This window comes from Carcharodon carcharias, chromosome 29 (assembly GCF_017639515.1).
Source record: "Carcharodon carcharias isolate sCarCar2 chromosome 29, sCarCar2.pri, whole genome shotgun sequence".
In the NCBI taxonomy this organism is placed as follows: domain Eukaryota; kingdom Metazoa; phylum Chordata; class Chondrichthyes; order Lamniformes; family Lamnidae; genus Carcharodon; species Carcharodon carcharias.
This window is the reverse complement of record NC_054495.1, coordinates 681,280-693,920: the sequence shown is the minus strand read 5'-3', so window position 1 is coordinate 693,920 and position 12,641 is coordinate 681,280. Positions and strand designations below refer to the sequence as shown.

At 52.7% G+C, this 12,641-nt stretch overlaps 1 protein-coding gene across 1 annotated transcript in view; it reads right to left on the bottom strand.

Moving 5' to 3' along the window:
• LOC121271068 (intermediate conductance calcium-activated potassium channel protein 4-like) overlaps positions 1-12,641 on the bottom strand; it is a 31,186-nt gene continuing 18,545 nt past the window's right edge. The window contains exons 5-8 of the mRNA XM_041176776.1: positions 6,872-6,982; positions 6,118-6,236; positions 2,434-2,503; positions 1-1,038 (exon numbers count right to left, since the gene is read on the bottom strand). Of these exons, the coding sequence (XP_041032710.1) occupies positions 874-1,038; positions 2,434-2,503; positions 6,118-6,236; positions 6,872-6,982 (465 nt within the window). The 3' untranslated portion in view covers positions 1-873. The remainder of the gene's footprint in view (positions 1,039-2,433; positions 2,504-6,117; positions 6,237-6,871; positions 6,983-12,641) is intronic.

The window sequence follows — 12,641 nt, the reverse complement described above, 5'->3', positions numbered from 1 at the left end:
CGCTGCACAGCCCTTAAACCAAGCCCCCATCTACCCTCTCAGGTGAGCGTAAAAGATCCCAGGGCCATGATTTGGAAGAAGAGCCGGGGGAGAGTTCTCCCCGGTGTCCTGGGGCCACCATTTACTCATCAACCAACATCACTAAAAAAACAGATGATCCGGGTCATTATCACAATGCTGTTTGTGGGAGCTTGCTGTGCACAAATTTGCTGCTGCATTTGCTACGTGACAACGGAAAGAAAATCACTTAATTGGCTGTGAAGCACAGTGACAACCTGAGGTGGTGAAAGGCGCTATAGAAATGCAAGTATTACTGTCTCTTTATTCCCTGTGGAACCAGGACCCAACGTGAGGCAATGCTTTTCACTTTCCAGAGAAGCAGACAAAGAGTTGGGATTCTGGAATTCTGAAAACGAAGATCCCGCCAAATCCCACAGTCAGTTCTGGAGGTAGGAGATGTTCCATCAAGTGAGAGAGCTATGTCTGCCTGGATTGGGAATCCTCCAAGGCTTTATCCCCTCGATTAGTGTGATCCCCTCGATTAGTTTTCACCTGTGGTTGGTCAGAGTGCTATTTCCCAGAGTAATATTCCCCTCGAATTAGCCAGGAGTTTTTATCTGATTTTTCACCCCTCTCAGGTCATCATATGGGGCTTTTGTGTTCCGGGGGGGTTTATATTGTGCTACACAATGTCCCTCAATTCTGTGGCACAGGATAAATGGACACAAGGGGATTGTTTTTATCGGAGGTGTTCTTCTTCCAGTCATTGTTCTGCTACTCCAACAACCCCAGCCCCTACCCACCCAAACCTGGATTTTTGGGGCTCGCTGTACTAGCCAGTGATCCTGGCACTTCAACTGCAGTAGCTGCTTTTCACTCTCTCCGTTGCTGCTTCAAGGTCTCGCAGATGAGGCTGCGCATCTCCTCAAAGCCCCCCGCCAGACTGTCCACTTTCGTGGCCAAGGCTCCCAGCTTCTTCTCCAGCTCGTTGTAGGATTCAGTCATCTTGGCGTTCATGTCGTACAGGAGAAGCTGCATCTTGAGTGTCAGAACAGCAACGTTAGGTCCCAGCCTTTCACTGAGCTGCAAATCAGGTGAGACACGGTGTTCCCCTCTCAGTCCTCCCCTCCTGAGGTTAACCACAGAGTTAATCCCTCAAACCCCTTCCCATTCACTCCCACTTACACAATCCCAATGGACCCAAACCCCTTCCCATTCACTCCCACTCTACACAATCCCAATGGACCCAAACCCCTTCCCATTCACTCCCACTGTACACAATCCCAATGGACCCAACACCTTCCCCATTCACTCCCACTGTACACAATCCCAATGGACCCAACACCTTCCCCATTCACTCCCACTGTACACAATCCCAATGGACCCAAACCCCTTCCCATTCACTCCCACTGCACACAATCCCAATGGACCCAACACCTTTCCCATTCACTCCCACTGTACACAATCCCAATGGACCCAAACCTCTTCCCATTCATTCCCACTGTCCACAATCCCAATGGGTCCAAACCCCTTCCCATTCAATCCCGCTGTACACAATCCCAATGGACCCAAACCCCTTCCCATTCAATCCCACTGGACACAATCCCAATGGACCCAAACCCCCTCCCATTCACTCCCACTCTACACAATCCCAATGGACCCAAACCCCTTCCCATTCACTCCCACTGTACACAATCCCAATGGACCCAACACCTTCCCCATTCACTCCCACTGTACACATTCCCAATGGACCCAACACCTTCCCCATTCACTCCCACTGTACACAATCCCAATGGACCCAAACCCCTTCCCATTCACTCCCACTGCACACAATCCCAATGGACCCAACACCTTTCCCATTCACTCCCACTGTACACAATCCCAATGGACCCAAACCTCTTCCCATTCATTCCCACTGTCCACAATCCCAATGGGTCCAAACCCCTTCCCATTCAATCCCGCTGTACACAATCCCAATGGACCCAAACCCCTTCCCATTCAATCCCACTGGACACAATCCCAATGGACCCAAACCCCCTCCCATTCACTCCCACTGTACACAATCCCAATGGACCCTAACCCCTTCCCATTCACTCCCACTCTACACAATCCCAATGGACCCAAACCCCTTCCCATTCACTCCCATTATGAAAGTGAACAGGAAAGGTTTTGGATTTATTAGGATTGTGTACAGCGAGAGTGAATGGTAAGGGATTTGTGTCCAATAGGACTGTGTACAGTGAGAGTGAATGGGAAGTGGTTTGAGTCAGTTAGGATTGTGGCCAATGGGAAGGTCACCAAGTTGGCTGTTGGACAACGAACTGATCTGAGCAGATGGCAAAGGCTTCTGGAGACAGGATGTGTGGACAATGGCCACACAACATTCAGGAGGGGCGCCTAACCAGGAGGGAGTTTGCAATCAATTGCTGTTACCTTGGAGATGTCCATCATGGAGTTGACCTGCTCACGGAGCTTCCTCTGCCTCAGCTTTGCTCTGCGGAACCTGGGGAGATGAGTGAGAAGTTAATTATAATCGGGTAATAAACCATTCACCCATGGCTCTGACGGTAGCACTCTCACCTCTGTGCCAGAAGGTCATGGGTTCAAGTCTAAACCCAGAGACTAGAGTAGAAAAATCTAGGTTGACACTTCCAGGACAATACTGAGGTAGTGCTGCACTGTCAGAAAGTCAGTACTGAGGGAGTGCTGCACTGTCGGAAAGTCAGTACTGAGGGAATGCTGCACTGTCCGAAAGTCAGTACTGAGGGAATGCTGCGCTGTCGGAAAGTCAGTACTGAGGGAGTGCTGAACTGTCGGAAAGTCAGTACTGAGGGAGTGCTGTACTGTCGGAAAGTCAGTACTGAGGGAGTGCTGCACTGTCAGAGGATCAGTACTGAGGGAGTGCTGCACTGTCGGAGGATCAGTACTGAGGGAGTGCTGCACTGTCGGAGGATCAGTACTGAGGGAGTGCTGCACTGTTGGAGGATCAGTACTGAGGGAGTGCTGCACTGTCGGAAAGTCAGTACTGAGGGAGTGCTGCACTGTCAGAGGGTCAGTGCTGAGGGAGTGCTGCACTGTCGGAAAGTCAGTACTGAGGGAGTGCTGCACTGTCAGAGGGTCAGTACTGAGGGAGAGCTGCACTGTCGGAAAGTCAGTACTGAGGGAGTGCTGCACTGTCAGAGGGTCAGTACTGAGGGAGAGCTGCACTGTCGGAAAGTCAGTACTGAGGGAGAGCTGCACTGTCGGAAAGTCAGTACTGAGGGAGTGCTGCACTGTCAGAGGGTCAGTACTGAGGGAGAGCTGCACTGTCGGAAAGTCAGTACTGAGGGAGTGCTGCACTGTCGGAGGGTCAGTACTGAGGGAGTGCTGCACTGTCGGAGGGTCAGTACTGAGGGAGTGCTGTACTGTCGGAAAGTCAGTACTGAGGGAGTGCTGCACTGTCGGAGGGTCAGTACTGAGGGAGTGCTGCACTGTCGGAAAGTCAGTACTGAGGGAGTGCTGCACTGTCGGAAAGTCAGTACTGAGGGAGTGCTGCACTGTCAGAGGGTCAGTACTGAGGGAGTGCTGCACTGTCAGAGGATCAGTACTGAGGGAGTGCTGCACTGTCGGAGGATCAGTACTGAGGGAGTGCTGCACTGTCGGAGGATCAGTACTGAGGGAGTGCTGCACTGTTGGAGGATCAGTACTGAGGGAGTGCTGCACTGTCAGAGGGTCAGTACTGAGGGAGTGCTGCACTGTCAGAGGGTCAGTACTGAGGGAGAGCTGCACTGTCGGAAAGTCAGTACTGAGGGAGTGCTGCACTGTCAGAGGGTCAGTACTGAGGGAGAGCTGCACTGTCGGAAAGTCAGTACTGAGGGAGTGCTGCACTGTCGGAAAGTCAGAACTGAGGGAATGCTGCACTGTCGGAAAGTCAGTACTGAGGGAGTGCTGCACTGTCAGAGGGTCAGTGCTGAGGGAGTGCTGCACTGTCGGAAAGTCAGTACTGAGGGAGTGCTGCACTGTCAGAGGGTCAGTACTGAGGGAGTGCTGCACTGTCGGAAAGTCAGTACTGAGGGAGTGCTGCACTGTCAGAGGGTCAGTACTGAGGGAGTGCTGCACTGTCAGAGGATCAGTACTGAGGGAGTGCTGCACTGTCGGAGGATCAGTACTGAGGGAGTGCTGCACTGTCGGAGGATCAGTACTGAGGGAGTGCTGCACTGTCGGAGGATCAGTACTGAGGGAGTGCTGCACTGTCAGAGGGTCAGTACTGAGGGAGTGCTGCACTGTCAGAGGGTCAGTACTGAGGGAGAGCTGCACTGTCGGAAAGTCAGTACTGAGGGAGTGCTGCACTGTCAGAGGGTCAGTACTGAGGGAGTGCTGCACTGTCGGAGGATCAGTACTGAGGGAGTGCTGCACTGTCGGAGGATCAGTACTGAGGGAGTGCTGCACTGTCGGAGGATCAGTACTGAGGGAGTGCTGCACTGTCGGAGGATCAGTACTGAGGGAGTGCTGCACTGTCAGAGGGTCAGTACTGAGGGAGTGCTGCACTGTCAGAGGGTCAGTACTGAGGGAGCACTGCACTGTCGGAGGGTGAGTACTGAGGGAGTGCTGCACTGTCGGTGGGTGAGTACTGAGGAGTGCTGCACTGTTGGAGGGTGAGTACTGAGAGGGTGCTGCGCTGCTGGAGGGTCAGTACTGAGGGAGTGCTGCACTGTCAGAGGGTCAGTACTGATGGAGTGCTGCACTGTTGGAGGGTGAGTACTGTGGGAGTGTTGCACTGTCGGAGGGTGATTACTGAGGGAGTGCTGATCTGTCGGAGAGTGAGTACTGAGGGAAAGTTGCACTGTCGGTGGGTGAGTACTGAGAGAGTGCTGCACTGTCGGAGGATGAGTACTGAGGGAGTGCTGCACTGTCGGAGGGTGAGTACTGAGGGAGTGTTGCACTGTCAGATGGTCATTGCTGAGTGAGCGCTGTACTGAGAGATGGTCAGTACCGCTGAGTGCTGCACTGTCAGATGGTCAGTACTGAGGGAGCGCTGCACTGTCGGAGGGTCAGTACTGAGGGAGTGCTGCACTGTCAGAGGGTCAGTGGCTGAGGGAGTGCTGCACTATCAGAGGGTCAGTACTGAGGGAGAACTGCACTGTCGGTGGGTGAGTACTGAGGGAGTGTTGCACTGTGGGATCATGATTACTGCGGAAGTGCTGCACTGTTGGAGGGTCAGTACTGAGGGAATGCTGCTCTGTCGGAGGGTGAGTACTGAGGGAGTGCTGCACTGTCAGAGGGTCAGTACTGAGGGAGTGCTGCACTGTCGGAGGGTGAGTACTGTGGGAGTGTTGCACTGTCGGAGGGTGATTACTGAAGGAGTGCTGATCTGTCGGAGGGTGAGTACTGAGGGAAAGTTGCACTGTCGGTGGATGAGTACTGAGAAAGTGCTGCACTGTCGGAGGATGAGTACTGAGGGAGTGCTGCACTGTCGGAGGGTGATTAATAAGGGAGTGCTGCACTGTCGGACGGTGATTACTGAGGGAAAGCTGCACCATCAGAGGTTCAGTACTGAGGCTGTCAGAGGGTCAGTACTTAAGAAGACCTGTGCTATCGGAGGGTCGGTGCTGAGGGAGCGCTGCACTGTCAGAGGGTCGGTACTGAGGGAGTGCTGCACTGTCAGAGGATCAGTACTGAAAGTGAGTTAGATGATGAAGGTGAAACATAAACAGAATTACCTGGAAAAACTCAGCAGATCTGGCAGCATCAGTGGAGAAGAAAAGAGTTGACGTTTCAAGTCCTCATGATGACTCCATTTCAGCCCCATGTGGTGAAGGGGCTCCCATGGAGCCGTTCGGGAGACAGTTCCAGGATTTTGACCCAGTGACGATGAAGGAACGGCCGGTATATCTCCAAGTCGAGGCGGTATGTGTGTGACTGGGAGGGGAGCTTGGAGGTGATGCTGTTCCCATGCTCCTGCTGCCCTTGCCAATGATCAGAGAACCCAGTCCAGGCCAAAGATGAAATCAGGGATGTCAGAGGCTTAAATGATACTGTGGAACAGCGGGTAATGGTGCATTTACCCTGGAAGTGAAGCTACCACCAAAGAACCTTTTAACCGGCAAGCAGGACACATGAAGGAGGAGTGTAACTCACCGACATACTGTGGCCAGTACATCGCGATGATATCTCCTAATCTTCTGTGGATCTCTGATCTTCCTGTGTTTGTACAGTAACCATGCTACTCCAATCAGATCAGCAGCAACCTTCTGGACCTGTTATCAGATAAACAGTGGGTGTTGGGGAGAGAGTCTCAGAACAAGGATCCTAAATACCAGCAGTGAGACTTGAAAAAGAGAATTTAAACGAGAGGGCACATTTCAAAGCAAGAGTCACACTTTTGCTCTTCCATCAAAGACCATCTCTCTAATCCCGCAAATCTCCCAACAAAGATCATCTCTCTAATCCCCTATCTCCCCCATCAACGATCATCTCGCTAATCCCCCAACTCTCGCATCCAAGACTATCCCTCTAGTCCCCTAACTCTCCCATCCAAGATCATCCCTCTAATCCCCTATCTCTCCCATCCAAGACCAAGCCTCTAATCTCCTAACTCTCCCATCCAAGACAATCCCTCTAATCTCCTAACTCTCCCATCCAAGACCATCACTCTAATCCCCTATCTCTCCCATCAACAATCATATCTCTAATCTCCCAACTCTCCCATCAAAGATCATCTCTCTTATCCCCTATCTCTCCCATCAACAATCATCTCTCTGACCCCCTAACTCTCCCATCCAAGACCATCCCTCTAAGCCCTTAATTTTCCCATCGAAGACCAGCCCTCTAATCCCCTAACTCTCCCATCGAAGACCATCTCCACATGTGGGCCACCTTTCCCAGTCCTCACCTCCTTTACCAGTTGGATGTCCTGCATGAAATTATAAACGTGTTTTTCATCCTTGCTGAGTTCCAGTTTCTTGACAATCACGGCGATGACTAAGGCTGTGCAGCTCACTCCCTTTGGGTGGTAAGTACAGAACTGAGTCACACTTCAAATTTAAAACTTCTCTATGGCGTAAAGTATCAAAAACAAAACCATTTGCAACTCTTCAACAACTTTCATGACTCTGAGATGGTCCAAAGTATCCGACAGAAAATGAATTTCTGCTTTGGTAACATAATATAGGAAACACGGCGTGACAGTGCTGCCCTCCCTCAGTACTGACCCTCTGACAGTGCAGCACTCCCTCAGTACTGTCCCTCCAACAGTGCAGCACTCCCTCAGTACTGACCCTCTGACAGTGCAGCACTCCCTCAGTACTGTCCCTCCAACAGTGCAGCACTCCCTCAGTACTGTCCCTCCAACAGTGCAGCACTCCCTCAGTACTGACCCTCTGACAGTGCAGCACTCCCTCAGTACTGACCCTCTGACAGTGCAGCACTCCCTCAGTACTGACCCTCTGACAGTGCAGCACTCCCTCAGTACTGACCCTCTGACAGTGCAGCACTCCCTCAGTACTGACCCTCTGACAGTGCAGCACTCCCTCAGTACTGACCCTCTGACAGTGCTGCACTCCCTCAGTACTGACCCTCTGACAGTGCAGCACTCCCTCAGTACTGACCCTCTGACAGTGCAGCACTCCCTCAGTACTGACCCTCTGACAGTGCTGCACTCCCTCAGTACTGACCCTCTGACAGTGCAGCACTCCCTCAGTACTCACCCTCTGACAGTGCTGCACTCCCTCAGTACTGACTCTCCGACAGTGCTGCACTCCCTCAGTACTGACCCTCTGACAGTGCTGCACTCCCTCAGTACTGACCCTCCGACAGTCCAGCACTCCCTCAGCACTGACCCTCTGACAGTGCAGCACTCCCTCAGTACTGACTCTCCGACAGTGCTGCACTCCCTCAGTACTGACCCTCTGACAGTGCTGCACTCCCTCAGTACTGACCCTCTGACAGTGCTGCACTCCCTCAGTACTGACCCTCCGACAGTGCAGCACTCCCTCAGTACTGACCCTCCGACAGTGCAGCGCTCCCTCAGTACTGACCCTCCAACAGTGCAGCACTCCCTCAGTACACACCCTCCGACAGTGCTGCACTCCCTCAGTACTGACCCTCTGACAGTGCAGCACTCCATCAGTACTGACCCTCCGACAGTGCAGCACTCCCTCAGTACTGACCGTCTGACAGTGCTGCACTCCCTCAGTACTGTCCCTCCGACAGTGCAGCACTCCCTCAATACTGACCCTCTGACAGTGCAGCGCTCCCTCAGTACTGACCCTCCGACAGTGCAGCGCTCCCTCAGTACTGACCCTCCGACAGTGCAGCACTCCCTCAGTACTGACCCCCCGACAGTGCAGCACACCCTCAGTACTGACCCTCTGACAGTGCAGCGTTCCCTCAGTACTGACCCTCCGACAGTGCAGCACTCCCTCAGTACTGACCCTCTGACAGTTCAGCACTCCCTCAGTACTGACCCTCTGACAGTGCTGCACTCCCTCAGTCCTGACCCTCTGACAGTGCAGCACTCCCTCAGTACTGACCCTCTGACAGTGCAGCACTCCCTCAGTACTGACCCTCTGACAGTGCTGCACTCCCTCAGTACTGACCCTCCGACAGTGCTGCACTCCCTCAGTACTGACCCTCCGACAGTGCAGCACTCCCTCAGTACTGACCCTCCGACAGTGCAGCACTCCCTCAGTACTGACCCTCCGACAGTGCAGCACTCCCTCAGTACTGACCCTCTGACAGTGCTGCACTCCCTCAGTACTGACCCTCTGACAGTGCTGCACTCCCTCAGTACTGACCCTCTGACAGTGCTGCACTCCCTCAGTACTGACCCTCCGACAGTGCAGCACTCCCTCAGTACTGACCCTCCGACAGTGCAGCACTCCCTCAGTACTGACCCTCCGACAGTGCAGCACTCCCTCAGTACTGACCCTCTGACAGTGCAGCACTCCCTCAGTACTGACCCTCTGACAGTGCAGCACTCCCTCAGTACTGACCCTCTGACAGTGCAGCACTCCCTCAGTACTGACCCTCTGACAGTGCTGCACTCCCTCAGTACTGACCCTCTGACAGTGCAGCACTCCCTCAGTACTGACCCTCTGACAGTGCTGCACTCCCTCAGTACTGACCCTCTGACAGTGCAGCACTCCCTCAGTACTGACCCTCTGACAGTGCTGCACTCCCTCAGTACTGACCCTCTGACAGTGCAGCGCTCCCTCAGTACTGACCCTCCGACAGTGCAGCACTCCCTCAGTACTGACCTTCTGACAGTGCAGCACTCCCTCAGTACTGACCCTCTGACAGTGCAGCGCTCCCTCAGTACTGACCCTCTGACAGTGCAGCGCTCCCTCAGTACTGACCCTCCGACAGTGCAGCACTCCCTCAGTACTGACCTTCTGACAGTGCCACACTCCCTCAGTACTGACCTTCCGACAGTGCAGCACTCCCTCAGTACTGACCCTCCGACAGTGGAGCACTCCCTCAGTACTGACCCTCCGACAGTGCAGCACTCCCTCAGTACTGACCCTCCAACAGTGCAGCACTCCCTCAGTACTGACCCTCCGACAGTGCAGCACTCCCTCAGTACAGACTCTCCGATAGTGCAGCACTCCCTCAGTACTGACCCTCTGATCATGCAACTGTCCCTCAGTACTGACCTTCCAACAGTGCAGCGCTCCCTCAGCACTGACAATCCAACAATGCAGCTCTCCCTCAGTACTGACCCTCCAATAGTGCAGTGCTCCCTCGGTACTGACCCTCTAACCATGCAGTGCTCCCTCGGTACTGACACCCCGACAAAGCAATGATCCTCTTGTGCTGAACCTCCAGCAGTGCAACGCTCCCTCAGTACTACCACTCAGCCATTGCAGCACTCCCTCAGCACTGGTCTGAGAGTGTCAGCCTAGATTATGTACTCAGCCCTCTGTAATGGGACTTGAACCCAGAACTTCCTGATTCCGAGATGAGGGTGTTACCCATATAGCCATGGCTCACCAAAATATTCTCTACTTAAACCAAGCAAACCCTTCAATTGGATTTAATTTTAACTGGCATTGGGTCATGATTTTAGTCCTGGTAATGTGTTATGAGACAGGATGCAATAGTCAAGGATCATCTAGCCAATAGCGATCATAACATAGATAAAAACAAAAAAACTGCGGATGCTGGAAATCCAAAACAAAAACAGAATTACCTGGAAAAACTCAGCAGGTCTGGCAGCATCAGCGGAGAAGAAAAGAGTTGACGTTTCGAGTCCTCATGACCCTTTGAAAGGTCATGAGGACTCGAAACGTCAACTCTTTTCTTCTCCGCCAATGCTGCCAGACCTGCTGAGTTTTTCCAGGTAATTCTGTTTTTGTTAGCGATCATAACATGTTGGAATTTCACATACAGTTTGAGGGTGAGGGACTATGGTCTGAAACAAGTGTCCTAAACTTAAATAAAGACAATTACAAGGGTGTGAAGACAGAGATAGCTAAAGTGGACTGGAGAAATAGGTTAAAACGTATGATGGGAGAAAAGCAGTGGCAGAAATTTAAGGAGAGATTTCATGACTCTCAACAAAGATATACATTCCATTGAGAAAGAAAGACTCTATGAGAAGGATATACTATCCGTGGCTAACTAAGGGAGTTATGGATGGTATCAAAGCTGCAATATTTAATGTTGCCCAGAAGATTGGGAAAAAACTTAGAATCCAGCAGCGGATGACAAAATTGATCATTAGGAGGGAGAAATTAGAGTATTGGAGAAAACTAGCAAGAAATATAAAATCAGACAGTAAAAGCTTCTACAAATATATAAAAAGGAAGAGAGTAGCTAAAGTAAAGGTTGGTGCCTTGGAAGGTGGCACTGGGGAATTGATCTCGGGAATTTGCAGGGGCTTTGCAGAAGTAATTTGTATCTGACTTCACAGTAGAAGACATGCAAAAAAAAAAAACAATCCCAGGAATAGTAGAAAATCGGGAAGCCAGAGTGAGGTAGGAACTTAAAAAAATTCATGATCACTAGAGAAAAAGTATTAGGAAAACTAATGGGACTGGAGGCTGGCAAGATTCTCTGGATCTGATGGCCTGCTTCCTAGGGTTCAAGTCCCACCAAGGAAAGTGTATTCATAACAAGGCCAAAGAGTCTGAGTGCCAAACTCTGAGTAATCCCTTCCAATACACACCAATGGCAGGCGGTAAGAGGGGACAGATTCCTGGTAAAGAACATTGGAGTCTCGACCTCACTATTCAGACTACAACATGCCTGACCCGACTCAAGATTCCACCACCCCACCACCAACACCCCCCCCCCCCCCCCACCCCCACCCCCCCAGCAAGCCAGGCCCAACCTGACTCCCCCACCTACCCCCCCGCCCTCTCAGGCCTGGCCCAAAACCCCCCTCTCCCCCTATGCCTGACCCCACTCCTGACTCCCCTGCCTGACCCCTGACCCCTGACTCCTGACTCCCCTGCCCTCTCAAGCCCAGCCCAACGCTCCCTTCTCCCCACCCCCCACCCCCGCTAGGCCCGACCTGACTCCCGCCTCCCCGATCCCTGACTCCCCCCACTTCTCTCAGGCCCAGCCCAACGCTCCCTTCTCCCCCCGCCCCGCTAGGCCCGACCTGACTCCTGGCTCCTGACTCCCCGACCCCTGACTCCCCCGCCCTCTTAGGCCCAGCCCAATCCCCCTTCTGCCCCCAACCCCAACCTGACTTCCAAGCCCCACAGGCTCAACCCAACTCCCCTCCACCATCCCACCCTCCCACACCAGGCTTGGACCAACCCCCTCCCAGGACCAACCCCCAATGCCCCTCCCTCTTAGCCCAAAACGTCAGCATGCAGGCGCAGCAAGTAACTCGGGAGGGAAAAGGAATGTTGGCCTTTATTGCAAGGGGGATGGAGTATAAAAGTAGGGAAGTCTTGCTACAGCTGTACAGGACATTGGTGAGACCAAACCTGGTGTACTGTGTACAGTTTTGATCTCCTTACTTAAGGAGGGATAGACTTGCATTGGAATCAGTCCAGAGAAGGTTCACTCGGCTGATTCCTGGGATGAAGGGGGTTTGTCTTATGAGGAAAGGTTGAGCAGGTTGGGTCTGTACCCGTTGGAGTTTAGAAGCTGTGATCTTATTGAAACATGCAAGCCTCTGAGGGTAGAGCAGGGTAGATGCTCAGGGGATGTTACCCCTGTTGGGGGGAATCTAGAACTGGGGGACACAGTTTAAAACTAAGAGGAAACCCACTGAAGACAGGAATGAGGAAGAATCTCTTCTCTCAGGGTGTGGTTAGTCTGTGGAATTCTCTTCCCCGGAGAGCAATTGAATATACTCAAGGTTGAGTTGGGCAGATTTTTTGATCGATAGCAGTCGGTGGGGGGGGGTCAAGGGTTATGGGGGAGGGAGCAGGCAGGAAAGTGGAGTCAAGGCCGCAGTCCGATCAGCCGTGAGCTTATCGAATGGCGGAGCAGGCTCAAGGGGCCGAATGGCCTCCTCCTCCTCCTGTTTCTGCTCGTCTTTCGCGAGGGGAAATCCAAGGCATGCAGATTGCGAGATCTTTGCAATCGGCCTTTGTTGGGCTCCGGCAGCGCCTGTGCTTCTTTCACCACAGGCCACAAGGTCTCGTAACTCCTCGACATTGGCCCATGTTTCCCACGTGTCAAGTGAAGTAATGCTCTCTTAC